General features: G+C 51.4%; 1 protein-coding gene across 12 annotated transcripts in view; it reads left to right on the forward strand.

Moving 5' to 3' along the window:
* Positions 1-21,528, forward strand: part of DEPDC5 (DEP domain containing 5) — a 116,588-nt gene that overhangs the window by 29,523 nt on the left and 65,537 nt on the right. For 11 of the 12 annotated variants that reach the window (XR_003569256.1, XM_027864031.1, XM_027864059.1 and 8 more), the window contains exons 7-18: positions 1,635-1,684; positions 2,297-2,366; positions 3,915-3,993; positions 9,844-9,905; positions 11,341-11,410; positions 12,745-12,817; positions 16,019-16,122; positions 16,945-17,019; positions 18,381-18,515; positions 19,169-19,230; positions 20,328-20,401; positions 20,758-20,827. Coding sequence is in view for 11 of the 12 variants with exons in the window: in XM_027864031.1 (XP_027719832.1) it covers positions 1,635-1,684; positions 2,297-2,366; positions 3,915-3,993; positions 9,844-9,905; positions 11,341-11,410; positions 12,745-12,817; positions 16,019-16,122; positions 16,945-17,019; positions 18,381-18,515; positions 19,169-19,230; positions 20,328-20,401; positions 20,758-20,827 (924 nt within the window). In the remaining variant the exon portion in view is untranslated. Of the gene's footprint in view, positions 1-1,634; positions 1,685-2,296; positions 2,367-3,913; positions 3,994-9,843; positions 9,906-11,340; positions 11,411-12,744; positions 12,818-16,018; positions 16,123-16,944; positions 17,020-18,380; positions 18,516-19,168; positions 19,231-20,327; positions 20,402-20,757; positions 20,828-21,528 lie in introns of those variants that run through there. The other variant, XM_027864083.1, reaches the window with a different exon arrangement.

The raw sequence follows: 21,528 nt of genomic DNA on the forward strand, positions 1-21,528 counted from the left end.
AAAACATAGTTCCATATTAGCCATGTTGCTCTCCCCCCAGAAAAATAATGAAAAGCAAGAAATAGTAAGAAAAAAACCTGCTTCAATCTGCATTCAGAGTTCATCGTCATAGGTCCTTTGGAATTCTCTTGGTCAGAGTAGCTAAGTCTTTCCTGGTTGATAAACCTTACAATATTGCTTTTACCGTGCACAGTGTGTACACATACACCAGAAGATGCTGTTCCACGAACTTCACTTTGCATCAGTTCATGTAAGTTTTCCATGTTTTTTCTGAAGCCATCTTCATCATTTCTTACATAGTAATATTTCATCACAATCATTTACCACAATTTGTTCAGCCATTGATGGCTGAAATTGATGGGCATCCTCTTAGTTTCTAATTCTTTGCCACCAAAGAGCTGCTATAAATATTTTTGTACATGTAGATCATTTCCCTTTGTCTTTTGAATTCTTTGAGGTACAGACCTAGTAGTGGTATTGCTGGGTCCTTTAAAGAGTATGCACAATTTTATGACCCTTTGGGCATAGTTCCAAATTGTTCTCCAGAGGGGCAGCTAGGTGGCACAGTGGATAGAGCTCCAGCCTTGGAGTCAGGAGGACCTAAGTTCAAATCCATTGTCAGACACTTGACACTTACTAGCTGTGTGACCCTGGGCAAGTCACTTAACCCTGATTGCCTCACCAAAAAGCAAAAACAAAACAAAACAAATTGTTCTCCAGAATGATTGGATCAGTTCACAACTCCACTCACTGTGAAATAGTGTCCCTATTCTCCCACATCCCCTCAAGCACTTTCCTTTTCTGTGTGTCTCAGCCAATCTGATAGGTGTGAAGTCGTACCTCAGACTTGTTTTAATTTGCATTTCTCTAATCAGTAGTGATTTACAGCATTTTTCCATGTGATAGCATTGATTTCTTCTTCTGAAAACTACCTGTTTATATCCTTTGACTATTTATCAGTTGGGGAATGGCTCCTATTTTTTTATAAATTTGGCTCAGTTCCCTAAATATTTGAAAAATGACGCCTTTATCAGAGAGGCTGTAATCCCTCCCCCACACCCCAGTTTCCTGTTTGCCTGATTTTGACTGCATGGGTTCTGTTTGTGCAAACCCTTTTTAATTTCATGTAATCAGAATAATCTGTTTTACCTCCTGTAATGCTCTCTATTTCTTGTTTGCTCATAAATCTTCCCTTATCTATAGATCTAATAGGTAAAATATTCTGTGCTCCTCTAGTTTTCTTATATCACCCTTTATGTCTAAGTCACGTACTCAGTTTGAGTTTATCTTGGTATATGGTGTGAGATGTTGTTCTGTGCTTTGTTTCTGCCAAACTGCTTCCCAGTTTTCCAAGCCATTTTTGTCCAATGGTGAATTCTTACCCCAAAAGTTTAGATCTTTGCATTTGTCAAACACTGGATTGCTATGATCGTTTACTATTTTGTATTGGATATCTAATCTATTCCACTATCTACTACTTTATTTCTTAGCCAGGACCGGATTGTTTTCACCATCACTGCCTTGTCACATGGATGTGCATGCGTGCGTGCGTGAAGCAGGCTGTGCATCGCCTCGCGCTCTCTGCAGTCTCAGTGTGCTGAGTCTCTCTTTCTTTCTGTCTTCTTCTCTCCCAGGTCAGCACATGTGCCTACATCACTCAGAAGGTGGAATTGGCAGGCATCCGGTAAGCCTTACTCACATCTTTGCCTTTTTGTGACTAACTGGGCTGTAGCAGCTGTGTAGACCATCAGCGATGGGGGCTTCTTATGAATTGTCAGATTTTATGAAGCAGTTGTGGTAAATATAACAGTAGCAGTAGCACAGAATACCAGACATTTGGGACTAAGAGAAGATGCACTTGACATGGAAAGGACAGTGGATGTGGAGTCTGAGCACCTGGATTAAAATTTCACCTCTGCCACTTTACTGCCTTGTGACCTTGAGCAAGTTATTTCACCTTGGTGGGCCTCAGTTTCCTCATCTGTAAAATGGGGCTAATGGTAGCACCTACTTCCTAGAGTTGTTGTAAATACCAAATGAGAGTACACGATGCGAAATGCTTCCCAAACCTTAAAGCTCGGTATAGATGTGAGCACTGATTATAATAGGACCTGGGGCGGGGGGGCAGCCCACTACCTCCCAAGGTTTCTCTCCCGCCTCATGTTTGGACAGCTGTCATTTGGGGGATTTTTTGGTCTGATATTAGACCTAAATCGTGCTCTGTTTTTCTTCTGCACATGCTGCCCCTTCTGTGTACAACTCCTTTGAAATACCTTTTGTGGTCTCTTGCTTTCAGGGCCCAGGCAGGAGAGCTGTGGGTGAAGAGTGAGAAGGTCATGTGTGGATACATCAGTGAAGACACGCGGGTAAGAGCCCTTCCAGAACTCTCAGCAGCAGCTCCCGCAGCCCCCACCTATGCCATGCTCGACCTGGGCGGTTCCCTTCTGAAATAGCAGGGCTTACGCACAAGGTAGACAACCACTGAAATCTGTGGTGGCGCCCGTCCGTCTGCCTTTGCCCATCTTCAGCCTCGCAGTGCTGGTCATTTCCTTTTGAGGGTGATTTTCTTTGGGGAAGGAAAGATTGAATCTGAGAGGAAGGATTTGGTAAAGACCTCCCTGGCTTCTCTGTACCTCTGTGGAACCCACTGATGGAGACGGGCTGGGGGCTTCCAAATAGTTGAGGGCACAGTCTGTACATAGCCTGAAGGGCCCTCCCTGCCATTTGGGGAGGTGGACTATAAATCGGGAGAAGTGAGGCAGCATTAGGTAACCTGTTGTTGTAAGTGCTTAATTCATGCTCATTCATTGAGTGCAGTAGGGGGAGAGACATCACAAAGGCAGCGTGGGGCCCTTGGGCAGCTCGTGTGAAAGTGACCACTGTTCCTGCTCTAAGGGCTACAAAGCACTTACTGTCAACACCCTTGTAGGACGGCTGGTGCCGGTATCATGCCTGTTTTACAGGGGAGGAAACTGAGCCTGAGATCGGGAAAATGGTTTGCCCAGGTTCTTGTAGTAAATCCAGGGCCTTGAACCCGGGGCATCTCACTCCTCCCAGATGGTTTACTGTTCCCTTCCCTTCCTATCCTGGTGCCTGGAGTAAGGGAAGGCTTCAGTGAGAAGATGGGAAAGTTGGATCAGTGGGAAGTCACATGGTGGGCATTGCGTGAAGGCAGACAGCCTGAGCCCAAGCAGGGGAGCCAAGCTCCCTCCCAGCTCTTACTGCCTGTGCTTCAGTAAACTGTCTAACCCATGTTGGCCGGGGGAAGGGTGTCATTGTGTTATAGCCTAGGGAGGCCAGTTAGCGTTCATGGAGATGATAAGTCCCTGAGGAGAAGGGAAATCATGTGTCATGGTTTCCTCTTACGGAATCTTAAAAGCGTATGGTCCCATGTACAATGACGCCCACGTGTGATGGGGTGTTTTGTTATATTCAAGCGTAGGCTTGGGAAGGGTTTAAATCAGTTCCCCTCTATGGTTTGTAAATTAAAAAGAAGGAAAAGTCCCTTTACATGGGTCCCTCCCCTCCCCTTTGCTAGCTCTCCATTCCACAGGGATCTCGGCCTTTGTGTGTAGGGGTACGTGCGTAGGTATGCCTAGCCATGGATGTCATGCCTCATGCCTGTGCATGATGAGATGAGAGGGGCTCCTCATCTTTGCCCCTTCCTCTTCCCCACTATCTCTGGTTGGTCACCGTGACCACCTTTAGCCTTCTCTAATAGACGTTAGTGCCTGTATCCACGTGAAGTCCTCGGGGGCGGGACAGGGTGAGCCAGTTGAAGTGGGAGAGGAAAGCAAGCACTATTTATAAAGCCAATTAAATGCTGTTTTTACTGTCGTGATATGGGAGCACACTTTGGCCTCAGTCCTTGAAAAAATGTGACTGTGTCTTTGTTTTTTTTTTTTTTTTTTCAGGTGGTGTTCCGTTCGACTTCAGCTATGGTTTATATATTTATTCAGATGAGCTGTGAAATGTGGGATTTTGATATTTATGGTAATGTTGCTATTGGATGCAGATGTTCAGAATTGGGGCACTCGACAGGTCGTCCCTGATGCCATGCTGAGATCTCACCATCTGACAGCCGGAGCCTCAGTGCTCCTGGCTCTGGGCTTGGAGAGATCTCTGATCTCCTCATTGTGGGGCCTTCCTCTCTGTTAGTGCAGACTGAAGCCCATCCCCACCTTCTAATCCTCTGTAGCTCTTGTCATATTAGGTAATTTTTGTAAAGTGCTTACCACTGTGCTTGGCACATAGTAGGTACTATATAAAAGCTCATTCTTTTTCCTTCCCACAATATCGAACTACCAATTCTACAGAGAGGATTCACTCAATAATAATAGCTAGCCTTTATGTAGTACTTTACAAATATTATCTCATTTGATCCTCACAATGACCCTGGGAGATAGGTGGTATTACCATCCACATTTTACAGATGATGACACTGAGGCAGACAGAAGTTAAGTGACTTGTCCAGGGTCACACAGCTAGGAAGTGTCTGAGGCTGGATTAGAATTCAGATCGTCCTGACTCCAGACTCACTGCTCTATCCACTGGGCCATCTAGTTCCTGTGCTCTATTGGGAATACCAGAGTCAGAGTTGTCTATTTGCTAGCTACGGGATCTTGGGTGAGTCATTTGCTCTCAGGGCCTCAGTTTCCTCATCTGTGGAATGAGATGGTGGAGTGGTCCTTTTCAGCTTCAGTTCTGTAATCCTTTAATCCTAATCTTCTGGTTGCTTTCCATTCTGTGCACATTTCTTCTACCTTTGGGCGTCACCTGAGCTCTCAGAATCACAGAACTTAACTGAGTTAGAGGAACTCGCAGTGACTGTCTAGACATGCTCAAACCAGAAAAATAATTCTTTCTGTTCTATACCTTCTGCTTGAAGATCTCTAGGGAGGACATTCCCTCTACCCTGCTTGCACCCCCCAGGTTGTACAGGGGAAGCGAGGTTGCTGAACCCAAGTGTCAGACTTGACGTTTATCCCTATTCCATTTGATCTCATTTGAATTAGCCCACTGGTTTGACCTGTCTAGATTTTTTGAATCCGGATTTCAGCACCTAGCCCTCGCTCTCAGCTTTGTGCCATCTGCAGATTTGATAAGCATGCCATCCCTGCCCAAGTCACTGATAAAAATGTTTAATAACAAAGGGCCAAGCTGAGATCTCTGAGGCCCTCTACTGGAGACCTCCTTCCAAATCGACAGTAAGCCGTAAAAGACTACTCTTTAGGTCTGACCATTCAACCAATTCTTAATCTAATTATTCTGTTGTCTAGTCCGGCGTTTGTCAAACTGGGTTGTGACCCACACTTGTGCAAGTGGAAAAAGTTTAAGAAGCCCTGGTCTAGCCTGTATCTCTCTATCTTTAAAATAAAAGAGAGAGAGACAGAAACAAAGAGAGAGAGAGAGAGAGAGAGACAGAGAATGGATCAGATGCTTTAATCTAGATAAACCATGTTTACAACAATTGATTTATCAGTTTACTGTCCAGCAAAAGGAACTAAGCTTAGTGTGGAATGAACTATTTTTTTTTTAAACATCTATTACTGCTTTTTGTGACAAAGTTATTTCCCTTTAATTCTCTTTCCTCCCCTTTCCTCAGTCACACTTTTCTTGTAACAAAGAAACATTTAATCAAAACCGACATGTTTGGCAATCACGTTCCTCAGAGAATGCTGCATTTCACCTCCATCGTCCACCACGTCTCCTGAAGGGGATGGAGACGGGATTGTATTTCTTTCTTTCTTCCTTTTTTTTTTTTTTTTTTACTAATTTATTTTTAGTTTTCAACAATCACTTCCATAAGCTTTTGAGTTTTAAATTTTTCTCCCCCTCCCTCCCCACTTCCTTCTCCAAGATGGCACACAATCTGATATAGGCTATATATATATATATATATATATATACACACACATATATATATATATACACACACACACATTCCTATTACACATTTTCACATTAGTCAGGTTGTAAGGAAGAATTAGAACCAATAGGAGGAACTGCAAGAAAGAGGAAATGAAACAAAACAGAAGGAAAAAAAGAGCAGATAGTATGCTTCAATCTGCATTCAAACTCCTTAGTTCTTTCTCTGAATGTGGACAGCATTTTCCATCATGAGTCTTTTGGGGATGTCCTAGATTCTTGCAATGCTGAGAAAGAGCTAAGTCTGTCAAAGTTAGTCATTGCACAGTGTGGCTGTTACTGTGTACAACATTCTCCTGGTTCTGCTCATTTCACTCGGCATCAGTTCATACACATCTTCTTAGGTTTTTCTGAAGTCTGCCTGCTCATCATTTCTTATAGCACAATAGTATTCCATTACATTCATATACCACAACTTGCTCAGCCATTCCCCAATGGATGGGCATCCCCTCAATTTCCAATTCTTTACCACCACAAAAAGATCTGCTATGAATATTTTGTACATGTAGGTCCTTTTCCCATTTTTATGATCTCTTTGGGATACAGCCCTAGAAGTGGTATTGCTGGGTCAAAGGATATGCACATTTTTATAGCCCTTTGGACATAGTTCCAAATTGCTCTCCACAATGGTTGGATCATTTCACAACTCCACCAGCAATGCATTAGTGTTCAGTTTTCCCACATCTTCTCCGACATTTATCACTTTCCTGTTTTGTCATGTTGGCCAGTCTGACAGGTGTGAGGTGGTCCCTCAGAGTTGTTTGGATTTGCATTTCTCTAATTACTAGTGATTTAGAGCGCTTTTTCATGTAATTATAAATGGCTTTAATTTCTTCATCTGAAAACTGCCTGTTCATGAGGGAGTGTGTTTTACCATCAGTTTGGGGTGCTCATCGGTATCGGAGGGATCATTACAGAGCACACTTGTCTTTTCTTGTGGCCTCCATCCACTTCGGTGTTGTTGGCGTTGATTCTTTTCTCATTCTGTATCAGTTTGTACAAGTCTTACGGCGTTTCTCTGGATACTCGTATTGGGCATGCTGTGTGGCATATTCCATTGTATTCCTGCACTGCATTTTGTGCCCCCGTACCACAGTTGCCATGATCTCATTTTGCTTCCTGTTTTTCACTTTCACTCATTTACTGTCTCCAGTAGTGGGGTCCCACTGGCTAAAGGGGTCTGTAGTGAGGCCAGGCTGGCACATTGGGATTACTGCTTCCTATTCTAGAGGTGCTCGAACCATCCTTTTAATAGTACATAATAGAATTTTGTCGGGAATTGAAGTCAGGCTCACTGGCCTAGGGTTTGCGAACTTGGTTCTTTTCCCTTTTTTGAAACTTGGGCCAAGACGTGCCCTTCTCCTGTGATGCATTCTCTCTCCCTTCCTCCACAGTCTTGCCGACATGATCAAGAGTGGCTCCATCACCACATCGACGTGTTATCTCAGTACCCTATGGCGTAGACCATTTGGGCCAAGGTTCTTTAATCTCCTCAAGGATTGCTGGGCTTCCTTGCTATCACATTGGTTCTCAGCTTCCTATTCATCACATTTTTCTTGTAGTCTGGACATGATTCTCCCTGACCCTGAAAACATTAGCAGCTCTGTCTTCTTTCTATTGTCATCGTCCCATGAGTGAATGAATAAATGAATGATTGAAAAAGCATTTATTTACTGCTTAGTGTGTGCATATAGACAGAAAGCACTGTGGCCATGGACAGGAAGACTGGAGGCCTTGCTCCCAAGGAGCTCATGGTCCAGGAAGGGCAGACAACACCTTTGGAGGTTTCAGTTGTAAGTTGAATAGGAAGGCCCTGGGGTCCATGGGGTACAGTGGCAAGGCAGATGGCAATGCCCCTTTTTTAGTGTCATCCCCATTGATCAGATTACATCTCTGTCTGATGTGGAATTGTTTGGCAGCGCCCCGGTCGTCGGTGGGGAGCACTTTCTGGGTTTTAAGGAGCTGGCTGCTGAGGAGGTGTGGCTGCAGCATCTGCAGAGGTTGGGGCCAGGTGCCCAAGGGTTGCTTCCTTGATGATGGCAGCAGGGACGGGTCTGGTGATCTGGGGGCACTGCTTTTCCTGGCATTCTTGGCCTTACTTGCCTCTCAGTGGCAGTTGGTATTGATGATGGGCCCCTTTCCATAGGGGTTTCCTCTCTGGATAATGGTTTAGGGGGCTAGACTGGAAGCATTGATGGTTGCCAGGGATATGTGTGTGTGTGTGTGTGTGTGTAAGAGAGAGATGCTCTTCCTGGGGCTCTTGGGTGAAGGGTCCTTGGCTGTATCCATCAAAGGAGGTCGTGGGTTTGACTCTCTTGTCACATGCCACATGCCACCTCCTGTTTCTTCCCTTGGTGCTTTGCTGCTTCATCTAGGCTCACTTGGCCTCTCCCTTCTTCAGTCGGCCTCTTCTCCCTTACAGCTAGTGCCCCTTTTGTGGTCCTCAGTGGTCTTCCATGGCCTTGGCTCATTCTGACATTCAGTGCCCCTGACACTGTTCTTACAGGCCCTTGCCATTGTTTTGTATTTGTTCTCTGATCCCTCTCCTTGTTTCTTGCGTCTCTACGTGCTCTCTTAAAATCAAACGTCGCCCATGTGTCTGCCGTGGCCTCTTCAGACGGGTCCTCTTCCCTGGGATTACTCCCCTTTTTATTTGTAGAATTCCATTCTTGAGAGTGTCCCATTGTTCTTTACTGGTTTCCCCGGTAGGCGTTGAGTCCGTGGAATGTCCTTCTTCTAAGCCCTTTGAAGTCAGCTCTCCTGTGCCAGACGGGCATAGCTAGATCTCTCATCCTCGTGTGCCAGACTTTCCCAGCTTTCCTCCGCTTCCTGACGTGAGCTCCAAGATGGCGTGTGTGGTCATTCTTTGCCGAGGTTCCCATTGTTTCTGTCCCACGAGCCAGAGCTTCTCCAGTAGTGAGAATCAGACTAGAAGAGAATTCTCCCTTGTTGGTTTTCTCACCTTCTGAGGGTTGAGATTGTCATTAAGGCAAATCAGAATAGTACGACTTGTTCTGCCTTTGGCGGAAGCATTGCTTTGCCAGATGTCTGGATCTCGAAAGACTCCCATTGCTCTGACGTCACGCTTCAGTGGACTCTTGATCTAGTTCTTCTTTCTTTCCAGGGGGTCTGGAGTAAACGAATGGTAGTATTTCTCTTCTGTTGCTGCCTCTGTTGCCCTTGACCCTGACGGACTCCACCATCTTCCCACCCCACCCCTGCCTTTTCCCTGAGTTTTAATGCATGATGCTGCTCCTCTCTACCCCTCTCCTTCCTGTCCTGTTTCCGAAGCCACGTTCCCGTCGTGACTCAGCTGATCCTCCGGTTCCAGTATGGCGAGGTCACCTCGACCCCCGTTCTCGTTTCTGGTCCTTCCCTCGTTCGCAGTGCTCTGTCTGTCTCTCTTCTTGCATAGGCCGTATGTGCCCTTCACTGCGACTGCTGCAGCCCACTTCTGCCTCCTGGGCGTCTTCCCCTCTCCCATCGGTCATCTGATGTTGTGACTCTTCAAAGAGCCTGGGGGCTCGCGGATCTTCAGCCATCGCATTTCTCAAGGGGCACCTGGGGGTTACAAAGATGGGCTTTTGTGGCAGGCCGGGTGCAGGCTGGGAGGCCTTTCTCTTGTCCAGCTGGCAGGACCATGCTTGGGGATCAGCCCTCCCTGGCTCTAGGAATGGATTCCATTTTTCTTGTTCAGGATGAGGCTGCCATCTTCATTTTTTGTGGGTGGTGCCACAGGCCTGGTTGGGCTTCGGGAAACAAGTGAAGGGTTCCCCGTGAAGGTGAATCCCATCTCACCTGGTCTGGTGGGACCCCGGCTTTTTCTCAGATGAGCTTTGCTGTCGTCTGTGGGGTTCAGAGGGAAAAGCAGAAGTCTGCGTCCCTAAACTCTTTGCTCTACTCCTTCCTTTGCAGGAGATCTGTATTTTGAAAAAGCTGTGAATGGTTTCCTTGCTGACCTCTTTACCAAGTGGAAGGTACGCTTAGATTTTCTGCTTTGAAATCTGTGCGGTGGGTGAGGCTTTATTTTGAATGACAGCCTTTAACGTGGCACGTGGAGCCCGAGAGTGAAGTCTGAAAGATCTGGATTCACATCCCACCTCTGACGCTGAATAGTGAGTGTGACTCTGGCAGGTCCCTTAATCACCCTCCGTCAGACAGGCAGTGGCCTGCGTGGAGGGATATTCCCAGACGAGGAATTCTCACCATCCATGAGATCGTACACCCTTGGGTATTTGCCTTTGTTTCTAGACAGAGCTCTTGTAGATTAAAAGCCAAGTGAATAGGCCTTTAGTGTAAAAATACCTGAGTATTTACTTTCTTTTCCAATGGGAGAGGCAGCTCAGTAGTGAAACGGATGGAGTACCATGAATGGAGTCAGGAAGACTTGAGTTCATATCCAGCCCTAGACGTTCACTAGCTGTGTGACCCTGGGCAAGTCACTTCACCTCTGCCTGCCTTGGTTGCCTCATCTGTAAAATGAGTCTAATAGCACCTCCCTGCCAGGGTTGTGTGAGGATAATGACTGTAAAGCTCTTAGCACAGCAAGTGCTATGTGAATGTTAGCTCTCGTTATTGTTATTATTTCTGGGAGTGAATTCTCAATGAAGCTGGTGGTCACTGAGCTGCTCTGAGGCGAGATTGTGGCTGAGAGGAGACCCGAGGGGCGGGGGAGGTCCGTGAGGACGTGCAGGGTTGGGGAGCAGGGGGAGCGTGAGGGGTGCAGGAGACGGAGCGAGAGGTGGCGCTCGGCTGGGCCTCTCAAGGCACGATGGGGTTGGCCGGGTGGAAGGGGAGAGGGAGACGTGTGCTTGGGGTGTGCACCGGCCTATGCAGGTGAGAGGAAGACTCTGAGACCTAGAGAGGGAAAGCTCTTAGCCCGGGTCCTGCAGGGAGCATGCTGTGGTCGAAAGAGGCCTGGGTCCAAATCCCTTTTTGGTAGATGAACTCGGAGCTTCCCGGAAACGCTCCTGTGCTGTGACATGAGCTGGCCAGGGACCCACCGTGTGCCCACCTGGGGATATGTCCTCCCGGCGTTTGACTTCCGGAACGTCCTCAAGCAGTGGGTGGGGAGGGAGCCCCGACGCATGGTGCGATCCCGACCGGATCACCAGGGTCCCCGTGTTTCTGCCCCCTGGGTCTGACAGCTCTACTGGGACTGAGGAAAGTGGCCCAAATAGCAAGTCTTGTAGCAGAACTGCAAGGCCGCCGTCCTCCGCAGCTTCGTCTACCTCCATCCACCTCTGTCCCGGCTTGGCGTCTCTCCCCACTTCTGTAGTGTGGGCCAGGGGAACACCCCCATCTTCTCCCTGGAAGGGGCTTCCCCGGGGCTCACCAAGTGCTGCGTTCAGTGAGACGGTGACCGGGACGCTGTGAAATCTGCTGCTCCTCATTCTCCTCTTTCTTGTGCAGGAAAAGAACTGTAGCCATGAAGTGACCGTGGTCCTGTTTTCTAGGACTTTCTATGACGCGAAGTCGATTGGTGAGTTCATCTCCAGCCTCCCTCGCTGGTGTTCTTTGGCCCCTCCATGTGAGGACTCTGTTAGTCATCCCCTGGAGGCCAGGGCCTCCCTCCATCCGCTCCCAGGCCCGTCAGTGTTTTGGACGCAGTGGGCTCTTCTTAGGGCAAGGACACGCAGGTTCACCAGCCGTGTCCTCAGAAATGGTCTCCTCTTCTCCTGGGAGTGGTGGTGGCTGGTATTTTCTCATCCTTAGAGGGATAGTTGTGGGACGGCCCAGTGAGGTGGGTGGACATGAAGGCTGGGGGGGCCATGTGACAGATATTGCCCATTGTCCAACTGGGGCTGAGATTGGAGCCCAGGACACCAGCCCTGCCTTCATGGCACTTGCAGTCTGGTGGGGAGAGCAGACGTGGGCACGCATGGCCGTGTCATAGGATAGAGGAGGAGGCTCAGAAGGAGAGGCCCAGGACGCTTTCCTGGGTCAGGTACGCCAGGGCTGAGGCCTCCTGGGGGAGAGGCTGGTGGCCTGCCTGGACTCGCCCAGGGCCCCCAGCCGGGAGAGCCAGACTGGAAAGGAGAGTTTGGGCAAAGCGGCTGGAGCGCACAGAGGGTTTTTTCCTCCCAAAGTACTGAGGGGAACATCTGAAAAGCTTGCTAGGGTTCATTTTAGTTTATTCTTTAAAATTTAGCCTTTACTTTTGGCTGTGGTTAATTTCGAAATTTAATTTTTAAAAATCAGCCTCATTGACAATTTTTGTTTTTACATTATAATAATCTCTAAATATGTTGTAGCCCCCCAACCCCCCAGCCTCCCTTTGTGAAAAGAGAAACATTAAGCAAGTAGCTGACCCTGGCCTGGGTCCGACGGTGGCTGCAGCCTCCTGCACCCATCGGCCTCACGCTGCCATCCGTGTGTCTCTTGTCCTGATTCTTCTTCCTTGCTCTGCATCAGGTCACACGTGTCCTCTTGGGTTCCTCATTCCTTATATGTCTTTGGACTCAGTAAAATTCCATGAGATTGGTGTGCATGGCATGCACCCATTCTATTTCTGGTTCTTACTGACATGGGAAGTGTAGTGGGGACTGTTTCGGCCTCCAGTGGGGCCTTTCTTTCTGTCCTGTCCTTGGGCTTGTGTTTGATGGCGGCGTCTCTGGGCCTGTGACTGAACCGCGTGGTGACCTGGCAACTCCCATAATCAGAGCGCATCTTAAGAGGCGCATTCATGTGGAGTGAGGGGTGTGGGTGGGTCCCTTCTAGCCAGTTCACCACTGTGGACCAGCCCTCGGGGCAGGAGGAGGCAGGGAGAGGGCCCCTCCACCCTTCATAATGGCGCATCTGCTCTCTCCACCTCAGATGAGTTTCCTGAGACACACCGGGCCTCAATTCAACAGGATCATGAAGGCAGATTCTACGAAGATTTTTACAAGTAGGTTTTGGCCAGCTGGCGGTGGGTGTGGGATGCTACTGCTGGCGGTGCCGCCATTTTCTGAGATGCTCTGGAGGTTATGGGTGTGCCCACATGCCCAGAGGTGTTAGGGAGAGGCTGAAGACCTGTTGTCCCCTGGATTCACGCAGTGGTGCAAAGGGTGGAATGAGGTGGCCTTGAAAGCCCCTCTGGGGGCTGAGATTCTGGGATTCTGGGAACGTGTCCTCAGACAAGGGCATGAGAAGCTTTCTTGACACAAAATGACTCCAAAAGCCCTCTGCTTGGGCCTTTGCTGTGTGGGGAGCACAAGGCCAGGACAGGAGGGGAGGCGTGGAGAAATGAGGTTCAGCCAAGGCCTTTCCTGCCCTCATGGGGTTCATGGTATAGAGGATGAAGGGAGGAAGAAATAAAGGAAGAAAAGAAGGAGAGAGAGGAAGGAGGGAGGGAGGAAGAAAGGAAAGAGGGAGGAAGGAAGAGGAAGGAGGGAGGGGGAAAGAAGGGAGAGAGAGAAAAAGAAAGGGATGGAGGGAGAGAGGAAAGAAGAAGGGAAGGGGAAGAGAAAAAGGGAAGGAGGAAAGAAAGAAGGTACAAAGGGTGTTTACTCAGGCTCTCTGTGTGCCAAATCCAGTGGGACATGCTGGCCAGCATACAGATACCAGTGTATCCGTCCCTGCCCTTCGGTAGCTTCCTTTCTAGTGGCAGACGTCCATGAAGGGTCGGGTGGCCTGGGAGGGGAGCTGAGGATGGTGATTGAGTCCCAGGGCCGGTGATGGACCTACCCTCTGGGTTTGATTCTTGGACCCAGAATAGGGAGTGGGGAGATGTGACTGCCAGAGGTGGGATGGCTAAGTGAGAGGGCAGAAAACAGGCCTTTATTAAGCACCTGCTGTGTGTCAGGCACTGGGCTAAGTGCTTTATAAATGATATGATCTCTTTTGTTCCTCAGTATCTGAGAGGTAGCTGCTTTTATGGTTCCCATTTTATAGTTGAGGAAACTGAGGCAAACAGAGGCTAAGTGACTCACCCAGGGTCACTCAGCTAGTGAGTGTCTGAGGCTGGATTTGAACTCAGGTCTTCCTGACGCCAGGCCCAGCACTCTGTATGATGTCACCCCCTAGCCATCTCAAAGGCGGGGTGAAGGACAGGCTGGTCTGAGGTGGGCCAGGTGAGTGGGCTTACCCTCGCTTGCAGGTGGGCTGGAGACCCAAAGCTGACTCAGTTTGATTCCTGGAGGTCTGCTCTGTAGGCACGTGTCCCAGGGCAGTAGGGACATGAGAACAGCATGGAGTACCCCAGTGTTCTTCATACCCCGAAGGTCACACGGCAGAGTGCTCTCTGAGGTCATGGGGTGCAGGCACCCCCTTCTCGGGCTCTTGCCCTGCCTGGCGCTCTGGGTCAGTGAAGGGCCGTCAGTCATTAAGAGACCTTTGATTCAGTGCAGGGATTTAGGGTGCCACCTTCCCGTGGGGGTCCTCCCAGTGACGTCGGGCCGGCAGGTCAGCTCACGAGCTGACTCGCCGGGAGTCTCTTGTCAATTGGGTCTCTGGTGCCGTCTTGTGTCCTCCGCTAATGCTCCCTAGGTCTGAGCGAGCCTCCTGCCAGAATCTCCCCCAGCCCCCCGTTGCCCCCTGCAGGAAGCTCCGGCTTCTCGGCCCGGCCTCAGGAGGGGCCCTCGTGCCTCTCCAGCCTTCACTGCCCTCTCTCTTCTGTGTGCCAGAGGCTCTGGCCATGATGGACAGTGCTGTGCACCGAGCAGCACCTGTCCTTCTCCCCCCGCCGGGCCTGGGACGTCCCCCCTCAAGAGCTTCCAGGGGACCCCTGGGGGTGACGAATGACTTCCCCTTTCCAGTCACAGGGTGCCTCTTTGGGGGTGACTCCCTCACTAGACACACCGTGAGCGCTGTACCCAGAAGGGGCTTAAGCAATGTTTGTTGTATTTGCTGCCGAGGCCACTGAAGGTGCCCTTCCGTCAGCTTTCCCGTGGTGTTTGCTGGGGCTGTTGACCGCCAGGTTTCCTGTTATCTGGGTGTGTCTAGATCATTGGCAGAGCACTTTAAGATTTGCAGTGTGCTTTACAAAGTTGATCTCATTTGACCCTCACTACAATCCTGTTGGGGGTAGGTGCTTTTACTCCATTTTTCAGTTGAGGAAACTGAGGCACATGGAAGTGAGGTGACTTGCCCAGGGACGCACAGCTCAGAGGGGTCTGAGGCTAAATTTGAACTGGAGTCTTCCTGAGGTCTAGTGCCATATCCATTGGCCACCTCCGTTTAATTTGTGTTTCCAGTGGCCAGTGTGTCCAATTTGATTGGTTTTATTTACCAAGCCCACTTTCCCATTCAGTCACTTGTGAAATTAAACTGTCTGCTTCTGCCCCAAATAGATTTTCCTTTAAAAAAAGTTGATTGTAATAATCCTGGAGAGGGATCCCACGTTGAGCTTGTTACTGGTATTCCTTTAATTTTCCTGAGAGCCTTCCTCTCTCCCTCCCCCTTCTGAAGGGCCAGAGCCTTGGCTTCCTGGAAGTGCCGGGGATTTCCCCCACCAGGGCCCCTGACACGTCTGACAGGCTGTGCTTGGATGCCGCCCCAGGGACAGGGAGCTCACTCCCCTCAGGCCTTGGGCCTCTCTGGGTTTGTTCTCGGGCAGCTCTGGCCAGAAGCGTTGGCTTGCGTGGTGTGAGCGTCTGCCTTTCTGTACCTCTCCCTTCCTGCTGCGAGACTTTCTCTGTGACACCCTGTCAGATACTGGCCGAGAATGCGCCTGAGCTCCCCAGCTGCAGACTTCACTTCATGTGAAGGGTCCAGCTTCAGCTGCGGCTGGATGAGCCCCTGGGGGCCAAGGTTGTTGTCACTCCGTCTGGCCCACCGGGAGTGCTTGTGATGCTGTGTGATCTGTGGGTCGTTTTAGACTGAGCCTAGGCCTGGGGGTGGGGGGGGCGCTCTGCTCCTGCTCTGACTGTTCCATGAGGGCAGGAATCCCATCTTCTCTGGAGCTCAGCTCCAAGGTTCAGGGCTGGAGGGGACGTGAGGGCCCACGTGATCGATCCAGACTCCTGTGTGATGGGTGAGGCAGAGAGGCCTTGTGGGTCTGGACCTGGTTCCGAGCCCCTCAGCCTCCAGGCCCCTGAGACCTGGAGCCCGTCTCTTCTCTGGAGCCGGGGGCCAGCGCACACTCTGTGCCCCTTTGTGTTTCCTGCAGGGTGGTGGTTCAGAATGAGAGACGAGAAGAGTGGACGTCGCTCTTAGTGACCATTAAGAAGCTCTTTGTCCAGTACCCGGTGCTGGTGCGGCTGGAGCGGGCAGGTACCGTCTGTCACCCCCCGTGTCCTGGTCAGTGCTGTTGCTTCTGCTTTTGGCCAAGGTCAGGTTGGCGGTGGGTCATCTTGCTTATTTCCTGAGCAGCTCATTGCCACGAGCCGCATGTGTGCCCTGCCCTTGCCTGGCACTGCCCTCAGGAGTATGGTTTATGGAGGGGCTCTGTCAGTGGTGAGAGAGAGGCAGCCTCGCATTGTAGACCCTCCCCGGGTGTCCTGTTGGGGTGTGGCAGTTACTGGGCCCCCAGAGGTTCTGACAGCTGCGTCCCCACCTGGCAGGGCCTCATGTTGAGGCCTGGGGATGAAAGCCTGGCCTGGACTGGGCTCGTCACCACATCAGCTGTGTGGGGATTGATTGGTTTGGCCCCAGGGTCCACGTCTGTGGAGGCTGGACGTGGAGGCCGTGTCAGCTGGGGGTCCACGGCCCTGCATGGCCTCTCCTCGCTGTGACTTGTTCCATAGGGGCCCAGCCTCGAGGGTCTAAGCATGGGGGCTGTCCCAGGAAAGAGGAGTTGGCTTTGTTCCGCTCGGCCCTCGGGCAGACCCAGGAGCAGATTTCCCCTTCCCTTTCCCCTTTATGCTGCTTAAGGGAGGGGTAGGCTGGCTGCCTCCTTGGAGCTGTGTGGGGGTAGAGACGATGACTGAGAGGCCCTCACTGTCGGCCAGGTGATTGATTCCCCAGGGTCACGGACCCTCAGTCTTGTTGTCTGTGAGAATGGGGCGAGGAGCATGACGCCTTCACCCCCTTTCTGAGGGTCTGGCAGGCCAGAGTCGTGTTGGGGCTGATCTTATCTTTTATCTCTTTGTGCAGAGGGCTTTCCTCAAGGTGACAATTCTACCTCAGCCCAAGGGAACTACTTGGAGGCCATTAACCTGTCATTCAATGGTGAGTGTGGAGCCTTCTGACCCCCAGAGACCCTGGGCCTCGTGGGCAGGCCTTGGAGTGTGAACTCTGGCCCGTAAGCGGGATGCCAAGATGGAATCTTTGTGCTGGGACTGGAAGTGATTGTCCTCGTGGGGCCTGCTTCATGGCCACAGCCTGGACGGCTTGGAGGAGACCCTTCCAGCATGAGGGAAACCCTCCCAGTCCGTCCCTTCTAGAGCGCGATTCCCCCATTCCCCCAAACCAGGTGGCCGAAGCAGCCAGCCTCTGAGCAGTCTGGCCCAGGGTCCCCTCCTGTTGGAGTTCTAGGACTTAGTTATTCTGGAGGGTGTTTCCACTGAGAATCCCCCTGAAGGGCTCCCCTCTGGTCTTCTGGAATGGCCCACGCTTGGAGCCATGTGTCCCATGTGGGAACATTATGTGTATATGTGATCACGTGTGCATGTGTGTGCGCCTATGAGTGTATGTCTCTGCATGTGTGTGCATACGTGTATGTGTGTGCATGTCTCTGCATGTGTGTGCACATGTGTGTACGCGCGCGTACGTGTGTCTGGGCATGTGTGTGCGCATGTGTGCGTACACGTGTGTGTGTGTCTGGGCATGCGTGTGCATGTGTTCGTCCCCAGCAGTGGGGGTCTGCATGAACACGGGCAGGACACTGTTGTCATGAAGAAACCTCTGTCCCTGGGCCTGCTGCTGCTTTTCCAAAACACGGGTGGTGGATTTTGGAACTGGAAATGAATGTTGTGATTCCAGCAGAGCGGGGCCTCTGGCGGCTGTCTGTGCTTCTGCCTCTGCTGATGTGATCCCCCCCCTCTCCCTGAGCTGCGGCTGCTAGCACCGCCTCCCCCGTGTTGTTCACCATTCCCTTCCAGCCCGGGCCTCTGTCGGGCAGCAGACGTGCAGGCCCCTGCCAGGCCTCGTTTGGGAGGGTCCTGAGATCCTAGTCCTGGAGCTGGCGCAGACTTCTGAGCCCCTTTGTTTCTCAGAGGAGGGAAACTGAGGCCCAGGGAGGGGACGGGGCTTGTCCAAGGTCTCAGAGGGAGGATTTGAACCCAGGTGCTCTGACTTCAGATGCCCGGGGCTTTTTGCTGTAGTACTCACCTGCCTGGCTGCCGCTTGTCCCTTTGGACATGGCCTTTAAGAGCCCAGGGTCCCTCGGTCCACGGAGAGCCGTCGTGCTCGGTGGGGGAGTTTTCCTGGAGCGTCATTTCGGGGACAGGAGGTTGGGGACCCCCCCCCCGTGGGTGGCTCCTCCTGGCCAGTTGTTTGCAGGGGCCCTGAAAGTTCTGCCAGGCAGAGTCCGGAGGATTCCGGGGCGACGCCCTAAGCCACGGGTCCCGCGTGTGCTCGGTGTTTTTCAGTGTTTGACAAGCACTACATCAACCGCAATTTTGACCGGACGGGGCAGATGTCGGTGGTCATCACCCCCGGTGTCGGGGTGTTTGAAGTGGATCGACTCCTCATGATCCTGACGAAGCAGCGCATGATCGATAACGGTAGCGTCAGGGGGCTTTGCATCTCGACTGTCCTTCGTGACTCTGGAGCACGGGTCCCCTGGGGTGGCTCTTGGGCCAAGCACTTACCGAGTGCCTACTGCGTGCCGGGCCGGCTTTTGGGCCGAGCACTTACCGAGCGCCTACTGCGCACTGGGGCGGCTCTTGGGCCGAGCACTTATCAAGTGCCTGCTGTGTCCCTACTGGGCCCAGACCAAAGAGCTCTTTCTTTTGCATTCCCTTGGGGGTGACCCCACATACCCAGATGAGTACCTCCCCAGATGTACTATCACACGTGTGCCCCACAACCCAGATAGTACATTAGTGCAAGATTGGCGCAGAATAAATGGAGGTCATGTTGGGAGGGAGGCAGACGGAGCTGCGGGGGCCAGGCAGGGCCTTGGGGGGAGGCTGCCATCTGTGGGGCTCCATCCTTTCTGCACAGAGCCCAGAGTCCCCGGGACGAGGCCTGGCCCTCCATCCCTGAGAAGCGAGGGAGGCCAGATTGGCCTGTACTAGGTCGGGGCAGGCCAGCACGAATCAGGGTGGGGAGTGAGCAGAGGGAAAACATTCGCTCCTTTCTGAGCCAGGGCCCGACTTTGCTCGCTAGCTCTTTGGTGACAAATCTGACAGTCGGGATCTGTTCTTTCTCCCAGGGATTGGCGTGGATTTGGTGTGCATGGGGGAGCAGCCCCTGCACGCTGTGCCACTGTTTAAGGTAAGGAGGCCAGGGAACTCTCTTGTATCTGTGAGTGGGCGTCAATTCAGCACCTGCCGGGTGCCAGGTGCTATGCTAAGTCTCAGGGACACAAAGAAAGGCCAAAGGCAGTCCCTGCCCTCAGGGAGCTCCCAGTCTAAGGAAGGAGGCAAGATGCAAACCACTCTGGACAGACAAGCTCCAGGCAGGATAAATGGAATGATCTGAGAGGGCTGCTGTGTCCTAGCTTTAAGGGGATTAACTGGGAAAGGCAAGAAGAACGGAGATGACAGTGAGAGGTCAGAAGCTGGAGGAAGCTGGGGCTCGGAGGCAAAATCCCCCGTGCACGTCTCCCACGTTGAGAGTTGGATTCGACCCTACGTCTTTGGCCTCCAGGTGCGGGCTCTCTGTCTAGGTAGGCCGAGACAATAGACAACCCAAGGCGGGGGGTGACCATCTGTCTGACTGGCGTTTATGAGGTCAGCTGTGACGGTGCCCCAGAGTTTGGTCACTTGGGCCGATGCAGATAGAAACGAGCTTGGAGGCCTGCCCTCGGGGGCTTGCCTTCCTCCTGCAGTCATTGGCACCCCCTGGCCTTTATAATGCTTAGAAGTTTGCCGGATCCTACCTCATCTGATCCTCACAATGGCTTGTGTGAGGCGGGTGCTGCAGGCCCTGTTTTCCCCACTTTACAGCCGAGGAAACTGAGGCGAGGGACAGGAAGTGACTGGGTCGTGGTCAGGCAGCTTTTAAGTGTTGCTGCTGCCCACTGTCCACGAGGCCCTGGAGGCGTGATGAGACGTGCCCTTGGATCGCTAGGCTGTCATGGGTACAAGGGCATAGTAAGACAGGGCTGTAAGACAGGGCGTGGGCAGGAGAGGCTCGGGCTTCGGGGGTGGTGAGACTCTCAGCAGGTCAGCATCCTTGTCCTGATCGAAGGCCTGGGGGCGTCTTTGGGGCAGCAGCAGGGGAGGAGGCTGGACGGCTCAGGGCCCTGAATGCCAGGCACGGGGGTTTGGCTTGTATTTTAGGCAGTAGGAATCCTCTGACAGAGTTTGCGCCAGGGGTGTTCCCTCCTGCAATTCCTTCTCTGGCTAATTGATCCTCCTTCCTCTCAGCTGCACAATCGAAGCAGTCCTCGGGATTCTCGCCTTGGAGATGACTACAATATCCCTCACTGGATAAACCACAGGTAATTCGACCCTGGAGAACCTGGAGGGAGCGAGGGTCTAAAGGGCAGTGCTCACGGCCTTTGCAGGACCCCACGGGTGACAGCCAAAAACGGGCCCTTACTCTCATCTGCCTGGGAAGACGAGGCCCACTTGGGGTGGAGGGTGTCTCACCCCTTGCATATGCTGAGCTCTGTGGGGCCCGAGTGCAATGGAAGGAGGGGGAGGGGGAGGTCAGTGCAGCCTCAGGGAACTGGAGAATGTGCCCTGATGCAGACCGAGGGGGCAGCCCTGGCCTGCCTTCCTGGCTCCAGCCTCGCCTCTCAGGTTCTAAAGGGACATGGGATCAGCCTAATGGGTCTCTCTCTCCTCTTTGCAGTTTCTATACCTCCAAGAGTCAGCATCTCTGTAATAGCTTCACCCCACGAATCAAGCTGGCAGGAAGGAAGGTAGGCTTCACTGGTCATTCCGGCCTCTCTGTGGGGCCTCTGACTCTCCTCTGCAGCCCCGTCCTACCTTCCCCTGGCCTTGTCTCGAATAACTAGATAGTCAGGAAGACCTGAGTTCACACCTTGCCTTTGACACGCACTGGCTGGGGACCCTGGAACTGCTCAGTGCCTCCAGCAGCTCCTGAAGATGATGAGTTTCAGGGTGGGTGTCTGCTGGCTTTGGGATGAGCCAAGGGGAAGGGGTTGTCTCTTTGGGAATTCCCAACAGCAGCTGTTTTCACCGTGTGCTCTGCGCAGCCCTGGAGGTCCCTGAGACTCTTCTCTGAGGTCAGAATTACTTTCGTAGTAATGCCATGGCGTTATTTGTCTGTTAAAATACTCCTCCCTTTTCTAACTACCTACCTGTAGTCTCTGAGGCATATCTTCAAATGCTGCAATGGAAACAATAGATCACACAGATTGAATGCAGAAGCTGATAGGAGAAGCTGGCTGTGTTTCGTCAAGCCACATGCCAAGGAAATTTGCAAAAATGTGCAAAAACAGCACCGTTCTGCTCACAAAATGTTTTTCATTTTGGAAAGAATAATTATTTTTTATTAAAATATATTATTTATATTCATGTGAGATGTTAACCTAAATAGGTTATGTTAACATAAATGTTAATGAGTTTAGTGTTATTAAATGAATTGATAGATATTTTC

The sequence above is a fragment of the Vombatus ursinus genome, unplaced genomic scaffold (genome assembly GCF_900497805.2).
Source record: "Vombatus ursinus unplaced genomic scaffold, bare-nosed wombat genome assembly UNPS02001287.1, whole genome shotgun sequence".
Classification (NCBI taxonomy): domain Eukaryota; kingdom Metazoa; phylum Chordata; class Mammalia; order Diprotodontia; family Vombatidae; genus Vombatus; species Vombatus ursinus.